Source organism: Oreochromis aureus, linkage group 8, assembly GCF_013358895.1.
Source record: "Oreochromis aureus strain Israel breed Guangdong linkage group 8, ZZ_aureus, whole genome shotgun sequence".
In the NCBI taxonomy this organism is placed as follows: Eukaryota; Metazoa; Chordata; class Actinopteri; order Cichliformes; family Cichlidae; genus Oreochromis; species Oreochromis aureus.
The window spans coordinates 16,926,218-16,945,103 of record NC_052949.1 but is presented as its reverse complement, the minus strand read 5'-3'; the positions used below and the strand labels follow the sequence as shown (position 1 = coordinate 16,945,103).

The 18,886-nt window shown below is 40.8% G+C and overlaps 3 protein-coding genes across 4 annotated transcripts; all 3 read left to right on the top strand.

The window, feature by feature from the left end:
- The first annotated feature begins 96 nt into the window (after positions 1-96).
- Positions 97-5,088, top strand: LOC116335124 (zinc finger and SCAN domain-containing protein 2-like). The gene is made up of 3 exons (XM_031758734.2): positions 97-320; positions 943-1,154; positions 1,234-5,088. Exons 2-3 carry the CDS (start codon positions 944-946, stop codon positions 2,127-2,129), a joined length of 1,107 nt encoding a protein of 368 aa, XP_031614594.1. The 5' UTR covers positions 97-320; position 943; the 3' UTR covers positions 2,130-5,088.
- Positions 5,089-6,622: 1,534 nt separating this feature from the next.
- LOC116335119 (sesquipedalian-1-like) lies at positions 6,623-10,600 on the top strand. Of its 2 annotated transcripts, none has more exons than XM_031758726.2 (4): positions 6,623-6,775; positions 7,220-7,330; positions 7,596-7,899; positions 10,023-10,600. In XM_031758726.2, exons 2-4 carry the CDS (start codon positions 7,250-7,252, stop codon positions 10,403-10,405), a joined length of 768 nt encoding a protein of 255 aa, XP_031614586.1. In that variant the 5' UTR covers positions 6,623-6,775; positions 7,220-7,249; the 3' UTR covers positions 10,406-10,600. The 2 variants fall into 2 exon arrangements, with proteins under 2 accessions (XP_031614586.1, XP_031614587.1); XM_031758727.2 differs by having other exon boundaries at positions 6,737-6,867.
- Positions 10,601-13,054: 2,454 nt separating this feature from the next.
- Positions 13,055-16,343, top strand: mylpfb (myosin light chain, phosphorylatable, fast skeletal muscle b). The gene is made up of 6 exons (XM_031758721.2): positions 13,055-13,207; positions 13,696-13,794; positions 14,710-14,890; positions 15,042-15,120; positions 15,218-15,266; positions 15,367-16,343. Exons 1-6 carry the CDS (start codon positions 13,205-13,207, stop codon positions 15,466-15,468), a joined length of 513 nt encoding a protein of 170 aa, XP_031614581.1. The 5' UTR covers positions 13,055-13,204; the 3' UTR covers positions 15,469-16,343.
- The last annotated feature ends 2,543 nt before the right edge of the window (positions 16,344-18,886 follow it).

The window sequence follows — 18,886 nt, the reverse complement described above, 5'->3', positions numbered from 1 at the left end:
ATTTATTGTATGATAAGAAGACAGAAACGCTTCACCCAGACTTTTATTTTGAAAACATCCCCTCTGCACACGTGATCAGAGTTCTGCTTCCGGATGTTAAAGATTGTTTTTGCTGTTCGTGGTTCTGCTTTGTTACATGTCAGTTTTTTTTAAAATAAATTGTCTTTACAAGTTTGGTGGGATAAATTACTTGTCATTAAAATCGCTTCATTTATAATTTTTTTTCTAACACGTTAACCTTATGACCAAGTGTTTGGACCTCTGGGATGTTTAAACGGAAAACACTGACATACGAAGCTAACTTCTGGACTAGCTTACAGGTACTCCTGGAGATTTAAAAATATTCTCGTATTTAAAACTGATATTAGTAATAGTTACAAGATAACACTGCCACGTATTTCAGGTTTTAGAAGATGAGTAACCATCATTTTATCTGTTTACAATGTTTTAAACGTCGGACCAAAATAAGGTGAATGTAGCTGAATGGTAGTGTAGTAGGAAATCCTTTGATTGCGTTGCATGACGGTTTAATAACAGGACAGGTAATCACTGGTTTATGAAAGAACAGTTAGCTCTAATTCGTTGTTTGAAGTAACAGGTAACTGCACACACCAGTGCTGTCATATACAATCACTGGGCACATTATTAGGTATACCTTGTTTGTACCGGGTTGGACCTCCTTTTGCCTTCAGAACTACCTTAATTTTTCATAGCATAGATTTTATTACCAGGTAGGCTGTGGTGTTTAAATTATGCTTGGTTGGTATTAAAGAGGTAAAAAAAAAATATTCCCCACAATGAGCAGTTAAGCAGGTGTACCTAACTAGGTGGTTGATGAGTGTAAACACATAGCAGTAGCATCAACGGTATTGCTTATTTTAAATTTCCCCTTAATTAATATATAAAAACAGATGTGTTCTCATAAGTGGTGTTTCATTTCAGGATGTCTAAACTTGAGCGTTTGAACGCCCGGGTGGCCAGACTCTTGACCGAAGCCGTGCAGGAGGTTCTGGAGGTGGTGAAGGAGACGGTGTCAGAGTACCAGGAGAAAACAGCCAGGACACAGAGAGAGAACGAGAGTCTGAAGAGGAGACTGCAGGAGCTCCAGGACAAAATACCAAAAGAAAGCACCCATGAGAACACATATAATTTTTGTAAGGAATTTATCATTACAGATAATGTAACATTTTTGTCCTGCTTAAGGTCTCTTATTCATGATTGCAAATTTCACAGCTGTCCTGACTACAAGTGGGCCGTCAGCAGAGGAAAGCGACACAACAGCGAAGCAGGATCTGAGTATCATTCAGAAGCATGACTTGGATGTTGTTGCTCTCGCAGAGCAAAACAGCAACCAGCTCAACTATGTCTTGAAGCAGGAGACTAAAGAAAAAGAGAGCCACAGCAGTATTCAGACACAAGCTGAGTCCAAGTTGGCGCAAACGTCCACAGACCACCACAAAGTACAGCTGGCAGATGCAACGCACAACTTAGAGGGGCAGCGTATGCCGTCTGAACCCAGGGACGCCGGAGCAGACCCTTACTCCAGCACACTGTTTGGGTTAAACATGGCTGCCATCAAAAGTGAATCAGAGCCCACAGACTGCATGTCATCACAACAACCATGTCTTCAATCCCAGTACACCGGCTGCATGGATTTAAGCTGCAACTCCTCTCGTCACACCTCTGCCGAGACCCTCAGGCCGCAAGCTAGCGCTGAGCCTTACGGACTCGTTTTTGTTCGTTCAAATCACATGGCACACAGGAGGCATGGATTAGCAAAGAACACCAGGGCCGGTTTGGACGGCAGACAGATCAGGATGGAGCACCTCAGGAGAGACGGCTTCCACTTGTGCGTGGTCTGTGGAAAGACATTCAGCAGGGTCGGGAACCTGAGAATCCACCAGCGCTGCCACACTGGAGAGAAGCCGTACGGCTGCGTCCAGTGTGGGAGGCGCTTCAGTCAGGCGGGAGACCTGAAAAAACACAAAAGGGTCCACACGGGGGAGAAGCCGTACTACTGCAGCCAGTGTGGAAAGAGCTTCAGTCGAGGGGAGAACCTCAAAAGACACCAGAGGATCCACATCGGAGAGACGCTCCAGCTGCAGCAAGCATGTCAGGAGCAGCAGTAGTGATTACAGCACTGAGTCGAGTGCACATCAATAAAATTAGCACAGTTTTTTGTTTCTTTTTTAGAGATTTTTAAAGGTTGATTTTTGACCTGTGATCCTAGTTTTAGAAACAGTTGCAGTGTATTTAAATTGTTGCTAACTCACTGGAGCTGTTGGAAGGCTCCTCTGTTTGTCACTCTAAGCATGGAGAAGCCAGACTGCTGTTTTTCCCCCTCTTAACCAAAGAGGGGAAGTCTTAAAAAAAAGCATACTCTCTATATCTGATATATCTGGTATAGCATATCCGTGCAGTGTTACTTTGGTGACACAACTCAACCGAGTGTTGAAATTGTAATAACAGACGGCAGCAGATGGGCTTCCATGCGTTGTTGTAACTTGCAAGAATATATGTCAGTGCTCAAGAGAAGCATCTTAAACAGGAAGCTTCTGTCACCTTTCAGCTAATTACATTCTCAAGGTGCTACACAGGACATATAAATAAACACCAGGCATCAGTGTGGTTTACACAGGGTGTATCAAAAGAGTCATCCAATTTCGAAAGGCTGTATTTTTTAAAGAAACTGTGTTTCAGTCATTACTGGTGAACGACTGAACAGTTAAAGCATTTTAACAACAGATTATTCCTTTTGATACACCCTGTGTAATGAATAAAGCTAGAAATGTAAAAAGAAAACACAAAAACATGCAGTTTTATATATAAATGTGAGCTATTCATTTAGACCGAGAGATGTTAAGATTTTATTGGAGCTACATTTGAAACAGCTTATACAGAAACAAGAGTCCAGCGATACATTTGTATGGCCTGTGAAATCCAATCGAACTTATGTATGCTAAAAATGTGTTTGTATGTATGTCTTGTGAAGCTCCGAGGGAATGTGACTTCTAAAAGTTGGGTCGTGCCCAAATGTTTCATAAACACTGCTGCTTCATTTAAAAAAGTAGATTTTTTTACATGTTTCTATGATATTATGAAGAACAATAATAAGCATTTTATAAGATTCAAATAGATGACCCCTCCCTGAACCTGGTTCTGCTGGAGGTTTCTTCCTGTTAAAAGGGAGTTTTTCCTTCCCACTGTCACCAAGTGTTTGCTCACAGGGGATTATTATTGATGGACTTTGCTCCATCATGCTGGAAAATTGCCACCAGATTGCTATTGGATCACTGGAAGAAGTTGGGCTTGGAGGACGTTTATAGGATAGTCAATTCATGAAAAGTAATTGGACAAGCAGAAGCCCAAAAGCTGTGATCGGCTGGAGAGCTCTGATCATGCAGATCTCAAAAGCTGATATCCTGCATGCCACAAAGAATTGCAGAAGTTATGAAGAAGATGATGAAATGCTTGTGATTGTTCTTCTGTGCCATGGAAACATGCAGGGGTTAAAGTTTCATTCCCACATCTTCAGTTAATGAGTAATTAATGTGCTGCAGTCTGGCGGTCCATCCAGTTGATGCCATGGAGATACTTACTCAGGGAGAGTACTGAAGCACAAATGGAGTAAATGTGTTTAAAGTGGCAGGTCATTTCAAATAGCTCAGCAATAAATACACAAACTGTCTGTGCAGCTTGGCTATGGAAGCTAAAGATACAGCTGCTATTTTCCAGAGAGAGAGAAAAGTGAATCTGTGATACAATCACTCTCAGAGATGGAGAAAAATAATAAGAGGATAATGAGGTTATTTTCAAAAGCTATGAACTGCTCAGAGAGCGACAATTGACTAGCTAGAAATGTAAAGCTTTACATGTAATGTGATGTAAACGATCCTTGTTCTGTTTTGGGGGTTTTTTTATCAGAAGCTAGATCTGTGCAGGATGTTTTGCTGTAGCTTAATGGTTATTTCACGTTGCGAAACTTGAATTGGAATCATTTTGTGTTATTTAAATGTATGAAATGTATGAAGTATGAAAATACTACACAGTTCAGTGCAGGCTAAACTGCTGTGTTAGCGGTGTTTACATCCAGTGTACAGTACTGTGCTGTGTTGTGCTGCTGTAGAGCAGGCTGTGGTATTCGTGGCCACTTAAGTTAGGTGAAGCAGTGGTGGAGATAGATAACCAGGTGAATATGGTGTAAAACTGAGGTAAATTTACTTTGCTGATGCTTTTGCACTGATGAAATTCACCTTTATTTACGTGAAATTGAACACGGTTTGATTTAAAAAAAAAAAAATTAAATCTGAAGTTTAAAAACCACCAAGGTGAATCAAGGCTAGCAGCCGTCACTTTAACTTCAGACTGATGATGCTGTTTAGCTTAAATTCTACCTTTCATATTGCCTTTATACCAGCCAGGTGTTGAAATAACCTCTTCTTAGGTCATGTTAAAATCACCAAAAACAGTTACTCTATCAGCTGACAGCCTGTACCCACAAAGAGAGAGGAAATCTACTGGCACTCACAATGAAAATTAATTTGTAACTTATTAGTAAGTGATTCATTAGCTCATGCTGCACTGCTTCAGTTGATCTTAGGGATTTGCAGCCTGCCAAATCCCACTGTAACCCCTGGAAACATGTAAGAAATAATCTAAATAAGAAATGAAGCAGCAAAGTGTTTAAAACACATACCTTTGGCTATACAAAAAGGAAATAAATATGTTCTTGCAAGTTAGATGGTGTGCAGGAGTCTCTTTGTCTCCTATGGTACAAGCATTACAAATGCTATATTGATATATTGATGTGTGTCTTCTAGGTCTGATTCCGTTATAACAGTTTCCTGTGAAACGTTGGTTTGAAAAGGAGGTTAACTCGACGAGTTGACCTCTTTCGGTCACCTGCAGAATGTGTCGTCATTTTAGTAAATGTCAGAGAAACCTTTTAAAAATCTGAATCGCATAATTGTCACTAAAGCTGCCCGACTTTCCAGACTGATTAAAGGCTTTCTGATGGTTGGACATATGTATTGCAAGTTAAACTTGGTTTGTGAAGCAGAGGCAATAAACTAATTTATTACCATTACAGATGGCTCAGTGAGTGACATTTTAAGCAGACTGTTCTTCAGCAGTCTGGTCAGCAGCCACAGGTATATTGTGTAAGTAATTATCGCATGCACCCACTTGGGTTTTTGCACAGCATATGTCAGCAGGTTTTTTTGTGCTAAAAACAACAGTGACCACATAACCTAAAGCAATCTGTACGTCAACATTGTTTTTCTGAGGCGGTGGTTCACTCAGAAGCGTTTGAGAAACCATAGGTGCTGGCACAAGTGAGATTGAAACGCTAGGTCACGAGAGAATATGCAGTATGTTAACAGTACTGCAAAAAGCCAGCCAGACTTTCTTGTCATTTTTAAAGTGGTCTTGAGTAACAGTTCTCCAGGCTTCCAGTTTTTATTTGGACATTCGCTGCTTTTTCAGTCCAGTCCAGTCTTTGTATTTGGACATTTTCACAGGAATGTTTTTCTTTGTTTGTTAAGCCATTTAACACTGACCTATAAAGCATAAAAATGTGCATTACTAAAGGGGTGAACCACACTTAACAGACAACTTAGCAAAGAACCAGTTTTAAATTGTGTCTGTAGATATTAGTAGCTTAAAAACGTCATTTTGTTCCTAATTTTTGAGTGTAATCTACAAAAAATATTACCAAAGATAAAAGTTTAACAGGCATACAATTGCATTTTTGTACCAACCAAAACTATCTACAGATGATAAACAATATCTGAAAGTGCTTTCCTTACATAAGGGGATTTATGGAGTGATGAATTCAAATGCTAAAGGTCAGGAGGGAAACACAACAGTGAGTGTTTACGGTCACTGAAACACGGTGGAGGCTCTGTCATGTCTGGAGCTGCATTTCAGCCACTCGCATTGGGGTTCGTATCAAAATTGATTCACTTCAATTAAATTTTATTTAAATAACCACAAATCACAACAACAGTTACCCCAAGTTGCTTTATATTGTACGGTAAAGGCCCTACAATAATACAGAGAAACCCCCAACAATCATATGATGCAATTATGGAAGCAGAAAAGTACCATCAGGTTTGATCCACCATAAAATTCCATGTGGGAAATATCAGCTTGGCAATAGCTTCATTTTTAGGCGTGACAATGATCCAAACACACTGCCCACGCAGTAAAAGCACCTGGATAGAAAAACACAGTGGATTGGCCTCCCCAGAGCCTGGGCCTCAATATTACTGAAGCAGTGTGGGGTCACTTTCACAGAGAATGTAACATCCAACATCCAGAAAAGAGCTTTGACTGTGGATCAGGGGTGGATCAAGACTTTTGCACAGCACTATAATTTTGTTTATCGTTGTTCCTTGTGTGTATTTATGAAGACTGGTTTTTGATCCTCATTTGTATGAAATTTTCAAGTACTTACTTAAAAACAGCATGAAACAATCCAATGGTTTTGTAAGAGGGCGCCTCTGCAAGACGAAACCGCTGAATTACACAACAGCTGTGCCAAACTTCAGCATTTGAATTGCTTTAAACTGAATTAAAGGAGCCGATTTTACAAGTATAACACATTTACAACTGATTTGGGTAAACTGACAGGTTTTCTAGCCTCAGTGGTAAAACCCGGGGACCAGCCCATTTATTTAAAGTGTTTACGTGGAGCTGCCCTCACCTTACCAGGAAGCGATTGATTAACTCAGACGCTCACAGAGGAACGGCTTCATTTTCCTATTTCACAGAGGTGAGTAAACAAGAACCATGTGGATATGAGAAACTCACTGGCCTCTCCGTTTCTCAACTTTTAGGCATATTGCCAACGGAGACTGGTGTTGAGTAAGTTTGTCTTACTACAGGCGCGCGTAAACGTCTTACTTAAAAAAACTCGTCTTATTCATGGCGATCGCCGTGTTTTCGGTTGAATACGAGCTAAACACGGCTGTCTTTGAGTTTCTGTTGTAGAAAAGAAAGCAGTCATTTTTATTGTTGAGTATGAACGCCGAGATATGCATGCATTTCCTTGTTTAAAACGCGGAAAGGGCGCTTATTTGGCCGCTGGGCGACAATGGGTCATTAAAATATTGTTAACATAACTTCTCCATAATCATAAATAGTCACAGCAGCAACAAGAGGAAGTAGATAAAGTCTTTCTTTTTCTTTCTGTCGATCTGTGGTGTGTGCGTGGCAGATTTTGCTCCGGGCACACTGAGATGTTGAAATGAAGATAGATGAAAAAGTCCTCACCTATTTTGAATCTTCCAACTCACCTGTGGATAAGGAAGGGTACCTGTACAAGAAGGTAAGACTCTCTGGCTCAGGTTTACAGGGAACCTGATTAAAGTATTATTTTAAAAAGCAAACAGAAAGGGTAGTGAGGTCATCTAAAGTAAATAAACTGAGAGGGGATTTTTTTTTTAAACTGTTTTTAAGTTCAGCTTTCAAAATCTCTGTGACATTTCACCTCCCACTGGGCTGCCTGTTTCCTCAAAGCAGTTATGTAAGAAATTGAGTACACAAGGCGTTTGTACAGCAGTCTTTAAAACACAACTGTCACACACAAACAGGGTGAGATCAAGACTTCCTATCAGAAGCGCTGGTTCGTGCTGAAGGGGAACCTCCTCTTCTACAAAGACCGGCAGACCGACCGGGATCTGGTAGGAGTGATTGTTCTGGAGGGCTGCACCGTCCAGCTGTGCGAGTCCGAGGAGAAGTTTGCCTTCTCGCTGGTGTGGAGCGAGCCAGGGCTGCGGACGTACAAGTTTGCCGCGGAGGACCAGGCCAGTCAGGAGAGCTGGATCAAAGCCCTGCTGTCAGCCAGCCACAGCTACCTGGCCCTGCTTGTAGTGGACATGGAGTCGAAGTACAGAGGTGAGGGAGGCAGAAAGATGGAGCGGGTTTATCTTTGTTGGGGAGGGGGGGTTAAAGAGAGCAGCCTTTGTTCTGGAGGGCAGCTGCGAGAGGCGTTGCATCACTGTTTTCCTGCCTCTACATCAGACACCTGGTACACTGTGGTACATGCTGCACACACACACATATTATGATCTCGCAGCATCAGTCGCATCATCATGATCACTACTGATGTTTTAGTAGCCAGAGCACAGTTTTTATTGTTAATATTTGTTATTGATCATTCTGCTTTTGTTCAAAAGATCGGTCATAATTTCTCATAGTCACCACAAAATCGATCCCATATCATATTCAGACACGTCTCATTAAAACAAAGTTGACACGCTCTCACAGATTTGGGGGCATTTTGCTTAAAAACTGACAATTAGTTTCACTAGTTAAGTAGTAATTAACTTGAGTAGTAATTAAGTTAATATCAGTCATTGAATCCGTTTATGGACCAGCTGTTCTGACCATGAGGTGTGAGCATAAAGCTCACGCAAAGAAGAAAGCGTCCTTGATTTATGTTTGGTCCTAGAGCGGGCCATCCAACTGGGAGGTTGATGGTTCAATCTCCAGCTCCTCTAGTCTGCACACTGAAGGATCCTTGGCCAAAATACATTTATCAGAGTGTGTGTGTGTGTGTGTGTGTGTGTGTGTGTGTGTGTGTGTGTGTGTGTGTGTGTGTGTGTGTGTGAGGTACAGGACTAAAATAAAAATAAAAACTAGATTTTTGAAAAGAAATATGAGTAACTGAAATGATTTTGTGAATTAAAATGAAAATATAGAGGAAATATCCAGAGTTTCTGTGACACACTTTGAGTCAACCACCACCTCTGACACGCGCCCTTCTTACAGCTATAATCAAAAAAAGACTAAAACTAAAACTGAAACTAATAAAAACTAAACTAAATCTAGACATTTTCATGCAACAGAAACTAAACTGAAATGGGAAAATCCACTCTGGAAACTAACTGAAAGTAAACAGAATTAAAATAAATAAATAAATAAATAAATAAATAAATAAATAAATAAATAAATAAATAAAACTAATTAGAAGATTCAAAGCTAGATTAACTTTGAGACGTGTAATAAGGGTACAAGCGTTAGCGTAGAAAAGTATCAACCAGACATATTCTTTTACCGTTGTTTCTTGCAAGTCTGGTCCTTTCAAAGAGTGGCCTGTGTCTGAGTCTTATTGTGTCAAAAAAACAACAATCCTTATATCGAAATTTCATTCTGGCTGCTCACAGAAAACTGTGTTTTAAAAGGTCAAATCTGAGCCTCCATATAAAAGTCAGGTCAGATTATGTAAGGTACGAGCACATTAAGCGGTGCAGAGAGGCACAAAGATCAAGTTAAAGAGGTTTTACAAAAACAAACAAACTAAAACTTTAGTTCAGGGGTGTCAAACATAAGGCTCGGGGGCCAGAATCGGCCTGCCAAAGACTCCAATCTGGCCCACTGGAGAGCTTTGGAAGTGTGAAGGACAACTTTAAATGTTAAACTTTTAACTGTATTTTTTTAAGGTTTACAGCTTTTCCAACTGATAAATACCTCCCCCATGGTCATTCCTGTAACACTAATGTCAATAAAGAAACAGATAAACAATGAAACAACATGAATTTCCTGTTTTTTCACTGTATACTATAGACATTAATAATTTTTACAGCAGGTTCACAGTAAAAAAAAAAAAAAAAGACATTGTGTTATTTCCCCCAAATTTTCATTTTATAAATACAACACAGTCAGAGCTAATTTTACATATTTATTTCTTATAGTTTAAGCCTAAAGCAGCCTTTCTTTTATCATGTAGAAAAACTGGCAGAAAACGTGGATTAGCACCTGTTTGCTTAGCCTGTACGACACAGTGCTTTATTTGTGTACATTTTCTGAGCATGTAGTGATCAGTAAGAGATTCTCAGTATTCCAGAGCCCACAGCCTGAAGAGATCACCCACTGATTGTAGAGATAAAGGTTAGATTAAAGCATCATTGAGCAAGTGGATGGACCTCTGCCGTACACATGCAGCGTGATCAGTTTTTTCTTTCTGTTCATGTGCATTCACCTCCTTAATTTCTATACTTCACTGCTTTTTTCTTCAGATGCAGTGGGCGCCCTCTCCAGTCAACCAAGCAAACCTTTCGTCATGCCAAATTTCAACACCATCCAGCCTGCTGTCTTTGTGACCTCAAACACCTGCACCTCATCTGCGCTGGGAACAGCATCCAGCCCGAATTCCTGTCCAAACCTACAAGCTCTTACCATTTCATCCAAGACGGCTAGTAAGAAATCACCCAAACTGCGATCGAAGAAGAATGCCAGCGTGGTGCCTATGTTTGATCCATTTCAGACGATTGGGGAGTACGACTTTAACCAGCTGCATGAAGATTACGGAAAGGAAGTGAAGGAACTGATTGCCATGTGGTCAAAGAAAGGACACGGCGGTGCGAATGTTCAGGATGAAAACTTGATAGATTTTGGATGATAAAAGTTTGCTTTGTTTCTAACCCTTAACTTATAGAGAAGCTTTATCATGCATACGTGCACTGGATTAGAAATGTATCGGTAATATATAGTTGACATAGTTATATTTGTTTTCTTCCAGAAACATGCTGTTTCTTTTTTACTTACATTTTCATAGATTCGTCAATAAATGATCTATGATCATCCGTTTTATTAACTTTTGTTTGTCACTGCAATGAATTTATTTCTACGGAAGAGGATTAGGGCCACTGAAAAAAAATTAAAAAGTGGGCATGTCTTTTTTTTTCTTCTTTTCCAGAATTCTGAGAAAAAAGTCCGAATTCTGACTTTAATCTCAGAATTCTGACTTTTTTCTCAGAATTCAGGAAAAGAAGAAAAACAGACGTGCCCACTTTTTTCTCGGTGGCCCTAATCCTCTTCCATATATCTCCTAACGTGACATTTTTATAAAGTCACACCTGAAATATGACCTCCATCTCCTCCAGCTAGTCTACTGTCCCTATACTGGACATACTATGACTAACCAGTTCAGGTGAAAACCTTTCTCTTAAGACAGGGATGTCAAGTCCGTGTTACACATGTGGGCCACATACACCACATTTTGATCTTAAGCAGGCTGGATCAGTAAAACTGTCCTTTCTGTTAGTAAAAAGACGTTTAACTACACATTTACAAAAAAGAAATGCTGCTGTGGCAAATGAAAGAAATGTGCCAGCACGACTCTTTGGGATTAAACTGTAAGAAATAAATGTGTTAAATTACAGAACAAGTCCTCGTAACTAGACTGAAATTTTCTGTTGATTCGCAGAAAATGTAAATTTCTTTTGTTGTTTTGTTTGTTTGTTTTTTACTGTGGACACATTGTAAAACATTGAGTTTCTCCTTCGCATAAAGCTTTCCAGTGGGCCGGATTTGAGTCTTCGGTGGGCCGATTTGATCCCCCGGGCCTTATGTTTGACACCCCTGTCTTAAGATGCCCACACAAAGGACAGATAAGGAAAGAAACTGTGAAATGGTGATATAAAATTTGCTTATTAATAACAACTTCATTACTTAGCTGATAATACCTGCGTGTTTACAAGAAATAAATCTGCCAGCCATTAAAAAGGCCTGAGTTAATCAGTAGCTGGAAGTTGGCCACATTTCCATGTTAAATCAGGAATTGTCCGATCGAGGAAACCTTTCCATTTGGGCTCTATTATTATTGATGACCTAATGAGTCCATTTTGCCTCACAGATTTAAACCATTTGACCAGTGACAGGGTAAAAAAGGACTGACAGTTGGCTGGGGGGCAACGCAGGCCAAGAAGGGTGAAGTCTGCTAAATTTTAGAAGGGGGTCAAAATGGCTGAGAAACAGAATGGCAGCAGGGCAGCAGGGCTATTTCAGTCTGTACAGCTGTCTTGTCTTCATAGTCTTTGCTCGGTCTTTCTCCTTCCGTGTCTGCATCGCTTCTTTTTTCAACCTTCGAGCCTACAGCTGAGCTGGCTGCTTATCGGCTTCACATACAACACATTTTTTGCTTCCTCCTTGCGAATCGGGTGCTTCGTTTTCCATCATTACAAAACATTTCAGATAATTTAGGTCATATTTTGCCACGTGAAATGCTACGCCCACAAGCCAGCTAAGACTCGGGATCACTTCACGCCAGCGCTGGATACCAATACATACATACCTAAGCTGTACAGTTGTGTGATTGATGGCCAGCCAATGAAGCTCATATATGGGGTTTAGTGGGTGGGTCACTGTCCTCCTATCCTAAAGCAACTATACTGGGAACCTCGAGGAGGAACCCAAATTAGTGCACTCATGGTGGTAAAGCTGGTCATTTAGTCCAATCATCATTTTGCCTGTTTCTTTTTTCTTTCTTACACTTGAATCAGTAAAACAGAGAAAGCGGTTCACTATACTGGGTGTGAGCACCTGTTTTATATCTTTAGTCCCCTGTAAAGGTGGCCTCTGTGATCTATTTTGTTCCCCTCCCAGTAACACTTTCAATGTTATTCTTTCCACTGAGCATTTCCAGCTACTTGAGGCAGTATTAAAAGGACTGTTTGGATTTCTCACTGATGCATGGTCACTTTTTCCAGAGACCCAGTGGTCGTGTGTCATTGCTGGACCTGCACCAATGTCCATCAGCCAACTGTTTTCAGGTTTCACAACTGTTTATACACCCTGATGGCCACTAATGATCTGGCCATGGCCACGAACCTCAGATCAAACCTATCATTTAGACAGGTGATGACTTCAGGAAATGTTAGCTGAGATATAGTGAGCAGCACTGGAGTATTAATTAATAGAAGGCAACGGGCCGCGCTGACTGCAGGGTAACTGTCTCATCTGTGTCTGTATTAAGGCAGTAAAGCAGCGACACTTTGCCATCACACCCTGGGCTTTGAAGTCTCACAATGGGTATATAAAGTTGACAGAAATAGCCACGACAAAGACTCAATAAGTAAAATGGGGACGTTTCAGTTGTCCCTCTGCGTGTCCCGTCTGTCCATATTAGTCCACAGATGACACCAAAGTCACTGTTGGCATTGAATTCACCTCATTCCAAGACTTCTGCGGCCTATTTTGGATCATCAGTAAACCGATCCCCCCAGCCACCTCCTCGCTCCTCCCTCTTTCTCTTACTATACCCCAGCTCTGTTTTCCTGCCAAACCTGATGGTGTGGCTAAAGTTAGCCCCCTATGGGCTAGTATATAAGGCCCCAGGCATTCAATACCTACATGTCAGTCACATCGGCTTGGCGTAGGCTTCTCTTCTTGACCAACAACAACCTCACAAACTTGAGAGATGGTGAGTGTGGCCACTTCATTGGGTTTAAAAAAAGTCTTTAGGATGTTCTCTACATTAAAATGATGAGATGGGCATATCATTAAGATATTTGCTATCTGGACTACCAACATCCCATGAAGTGAACTTGAAGGAGTCCCAGTTTTTGGATTTGGACCCAGTGTTAGTGTTATCTGCTGCCTTGAGCTAAAGTTTGGCAGGACCTATTCCTTATTATTGTAGTCCTCAACACATTACATAGTGTTTTATCCTAAATTGGGTGATTGTTTCAAAGTTTATAGTTTTTTTAAGAGGGGGAAAAATTCAGTCATTACCCTAAAAAGAGATTCAATTGGCAAAATGGCCAATCCTGGCTAAATTTATTCAGGAATAAATTTGATTTGATTTATTTATTTTTCTTCATATGATGATTTTGAGAGTTAACCAGGATCTGCTTCTTTAGTTCATGTCCTGTATGTATGGATTTTCTTACACCTTACATCATATCACAGGCACCCAAGAAAGCCAAGAGGAGGCAGCAGCAGGGTGAGGGTGGATCCTCCAACGTGTTCTCCATGTTCGAGCAGAGCCAGATCCAGGAGTACAAGGAGGTAACCTTTTCCTCATCACACCTCAAGCTTTCTATCAGTAACTTCTAAGGTGGTGATATAACCGAGCACTCTATCATATGACCTTGAGCGTAACGTGAGAGAGCTATCAGAGGGTATAGATCTCGTCACTTTGGTTGCACAACAGCAAAAAATGCCCTCATCAGCACGGCAGGACAGTAAATTTGAGCTCTCCTGTTGACAGCAGTTACCTCTGCTCTATGCTAGCTTAGGAATTCTCCTCGGAGACACTCGCTCCGTGACTCCACTGGAATGTGGCCCAACAGCTGGTGCACAGGGGAAGGGGAGCTCAGGGTTGAAACTGAAGGAATTTGGGGGTTTTAGCACTGTGATCAACGAGGTAAATAGTGTCGTTATCAGTAGATTACAGAAATCAGGATTCATTTGTAGGGGTTTTCTTCAGTACACAGATCTAAATGAAAGACAATACAATGTCAACAGTAGCTTGGCAGGCCCTTAAGAGGCCTCAGAAGCAGAGAGAACATTGGTAACATGGTCATAAGATTTAGTCACAAGGCAAAAGGATGACAGCTGCAATCAATACCTTCTCCTTAAATGTCGCAAGGGGCTTGTCTCACATTCTCAAGCCATTTTAACACCTTAGAAAGACAAGTGGCTGACCCGCTGCCAAGTCCCAAAAGGTTTGCAATGCCATCTTTGGTTTCATTGGGTGATACGCCCTCCTATGTGGAAGGAGAAGGAGCTAACTGCTCCACATTTACACATTTACGTTGGCAGAGTGCCTTGCACAAATAATCATGAAAAACAAGCTGGATAATAAGGACTTGTGAGAAATGTGAGAATCTCAGTTTTCACCGGTTTTAATTAAGTGTTATTTTAGCTGAAGTTTGGCTGAACTCTGATCTAATCTTTGACTAATCTCCCTGTGTGCGCCAGGCTTTCACAATCATCGACCAGAACAGAGATGGCATCATCAGCAAGGACGACCTCAGGGACGTGCTGGCCACCATGGGTCAGCTGAATGTGAAGAATGAGGAGCTGGAGGCCATGGTGAAGGAGGCCAGCGGCCCCATCAACTTCACCGTGTTCCTGACTATGTTCGGCGAGAAGCTGAAGGGTGTGTTGGCACATATCAATTGCCCTTTGAATTCCATTTCATAAAATACTTGGTGCTGTAAGGTGATGGTTGTTATTCATCTAAACAGTTAATGTTATGTGCTTAACATAGTTCTGAATTATTATTTTTTTCTCTGTTTTTGTTTTCATAGGTGCTGATCCTGAGGACGTCATCCTGAGCGCTTTCAAGGTCCTGGACCCCGAGGGCACTGGCACCATCAAGAAGGAATTGTAAGCTTATTCGCATTTATCTTCCATCACTACACTGATCTCTTCCTGGTGTAATCTTTCATCTTAATCTTAAATTTCCTGGGTTTTCCCTCTCCAGCCTCGAGGAACTCTTGACCACCCAGTGCGACAGGTTCACCGCTGAGGAGGTGAGCTGATCGGACTTTGCTCGTTGACTCACGGCGCGATTTGGCCCTTGTTTTTTGCTAGGCTTTTTTACGCATTTCTTCATTTCCTCTTCATCTGCAGATGAAGAACCTCTGGGCTGCCTTCCCCCCTGATGTGGCTGGCAACGTTGACTACAAGAACATCTGCTACGTCATCACACACGGAGAGGACAAGGAGGAATAAATCCTCGACATCTCTACCTCTGTTGAAACCCACACTTGTCCATACCCTTAATTCTTCCTCCTCTCCACCAATGAAACATCTTCCTCGCACACACTCGCACCCGGGTCGGCTCTTTCTTCTTACGAAAAGACTTGTCTCCTCTATCGAGATGTTCAGTGAGAGGACGGGAGGCTGTGGGGGTGTTTGTGTGTGAGTACCAACAGGGGAACATGGGATTATTTTCAATAAAAAATAATCTTGTGACACCGAAACGCTCTCTCTATCTCTGTCCCTGCCTCTTCTTCCTCCATCTTTTCCCTCCCCTACTCGCCCATGACTCATTCTGTCCTCCTGTGTTGAGGCCAACAGTGCATGCATCATACCTACATATATATGCATATGCAGTTCAGTGTGGTTGGTCAAAATGTCTCTTGGGTGCTGTGGTGCATGCACAGTCACTTGCTTGAAACAGGCGAGCAGTCTGGCCCCGGCGGTCTGTTAGTCTCAACCGGGCACAGAGTGTTTAATGGATCCCTCCTTCTGTTTGTACCGGCCAGGAGTGCACAGTAAAAGAGTGGGAGTACTGCGCTATAATAGTTTGCCTACCCCTCTCTTTTATTTAGTCACTCTCTTAAACACAGGTATGAAAGGAAAGGTTACAGTAATAAGAGGAAAGCACGATTTAAAAAATCTTGTAAATAGAGAAAGAGATGGTGAAAGAGGGTGGTTGGGTGGGCGGCATAAAAAAGCTAAACAAAAGCAAAACAGCTTTGTTTTTGATTTTTCTTTCCCCCCACCTCACCCTACTGCTGTTTCCACTCCTGCTGTTGTGACTGTGTCTGTGTCTCCACTGTAACAAATAAAGAAGTACAAATAAAATCCACTATCTTTCGTACCACACTGTGTCTCTTGGTTTAAGTGGGGGCGCGGGTGAACGAACTGCCGGGTGACTGTGGACAGCCCCGTAGAGCACCGACTGCACTCTGACTGTATTATGCATATGGTGAAGCATTGTCAGTGTGAACTTTATCCATCATCCCATTTCTCAATATAAATCTATGATCCCAAATCAGGGGTGGGTACCACTTTAACTCAGAGCAAGCAAGAAAAGAGCAGTAATTACAGATTGCAGTGAAACTATGAAAAATCATTTTCAGGGTAAAGGTACAGAAGGATAAAAAGAAAAAAAACATTACAGGAATAAAACCAACATAGTAAGCAGAAGAACTGTAGTCTACCTTTGGATCTACTTCAATCCTTGATTCCAATAAATGTGACACCCTGTGATTAGTAAAATCAAAAGTTGTTGGATAAAATTGCGACAAAATCAGATTTTCAAATGATCTAAACTCACATATTAAATTGAAAATATTATAGAGAAAGTTCCAGAATTTGGAATCATTTTTCTTGAGACAGAATTGCAAAGAATTTGGGAATTTTGAACCCCCACCCCCAACCAGATGCGGCTGAATGCCATTATACTCCTAGTGCCGGTCCATAGCCTGGATAAATGGGGAGGGTTGAATCAGGAAGAGCATCTGGGTTAAAATCTTTGCCAAATTAAACATGCGGATCAAAAAGAACAAGATTTAGATGCCGGATATGTTGGGGTCCAGGTTATTAACAACCACCTCTGGTGCTGTTGGCCAGCGGGGTGCTAGTGGAAGCTACTGATGGCCAAAGACAAAGGAAGAGAGTGAAGGTGTTAGGAGGCAGCAGGGGGAGAAGGAGAGGCAGGAGTGTGGAGGTGGTGAGTAGGGACTTTAAATGTAGGGCTTAGGAGAAAGGGAGAGAGCTGCCTGATATGATAGAGAGAATAAAGGCAGACATATTGTGTGTCATATATTGGATAAAGGATAGTGAATATGAAGCTGCCAGCCAGGAGGAAAAGAGGAGATCTATTGAGAAGGTTCCAATAGACATGCAGAGGGTTACAGTGTCTTAGAAGGATGGCTTAGGGTGAGATGGAGGCAGATGATCCAATTGGGGGGAGGGGGCACCTAAAGGGAAACGATGGAAGAAGAAGACCATCTACAGTTCCCAAAAGGTTGATTCTGTTCATCTGGATGTAGCGTTGTCAGTGGAAGAAATGGTTCATCACTCATCCAAGTGACTTCTTCAGTCAGCTGCAGTCTCAGCTGACTGTAGGTCAGCTGAGACTGCAGAAGTCACTTGGATGAGTTACACCATCTATAGTTATTTATATGATCAGAAGAGTCTAAACACTTGGAGACAAGACCGAAAAAACAAAACAAGCAGGCATGATTTCCCAGTGAAAATTATGGCAATCGGTTGTGAAAAAGAAAATCTGCTGTCACTGTCAGTGAGCACAGTTTGACACTGCACTGCAAAATAAAACTCAATCATGAAAAAAGAAAAGTAAGTATTTAAACATTGTTGAGAAATGGCATCATTTTCTCAGCCCTGAGCTCATTAAGACAGAGTCAGTGAAAAGTGGAAAAAGTGGATCTCACCAAGCTGGTTTGTTATTGGCGCACAGCTGGATCAGTGCACGTGCAACAGACAAGCTATATATCTGTGAAGGCACCATTAAAGCTGAATGATACATATGTTTTGGAAAGCTATATAATACCATTAAGATGATTTCTTTTATACTGTCAGCAAAACACTCAATGATTCCAACAACACAACTCTGAAGGGAAAGAGTCTATACACTAAACACTCAGACTAAAAAATGGAATTCCGATTTTCCTTCCCAGGAAAGGAAAAAACTTTTGCAAAAAACTAAAATCTAAATATATTAATGAATTCCTGTCATGAATGAATCCCACACAAATCTGATGCAGTTTCTGATATAATAATAATACTAATACTACTACTACTACTAATAATCATCATCATCATCATCATCATCATAAAATTATTATTATTATTATTATTATTATTATTATTATTATTATTATTATTATACATAAACTTTATTTAATCCATCATTGGGGGAATTCATTTGTTACAGCAGCAGTACAGAGGACAGGAAGTGAATTAGAGAAATTATAAAAATAAAAATTGAAAAAACCAAGTAAAAATGGTAAGAAACGGTTAGTACTATATACAATAAAGTTGACATATCATTATTATCATAACAATTGTATATATTATACGTTACATTATTGTTATATTATATTAATATTATTATCATTATTTTAAAATCAAAAGTCAATGTGTCATGTGACCTAGTGACGTTGCCGACTGAATCAGGATGTAAAGGTTTTTGCGACAAAACTTTCCGCCTTCAAAATAAAAGCAACCGATCTTAAAATATTAGCCTGAATTTATCAAATAAGCAGTATTACGACGTAGAAATTATGTTTATGAGAAGCATCTGTTAAGTTATACTAGCTGAGACCTGTATGATACAGGCTACTACAGCTTGAGCAAATACGCTTCCGGGAAAGTTGTTTTAATTTTGAAATGTCGA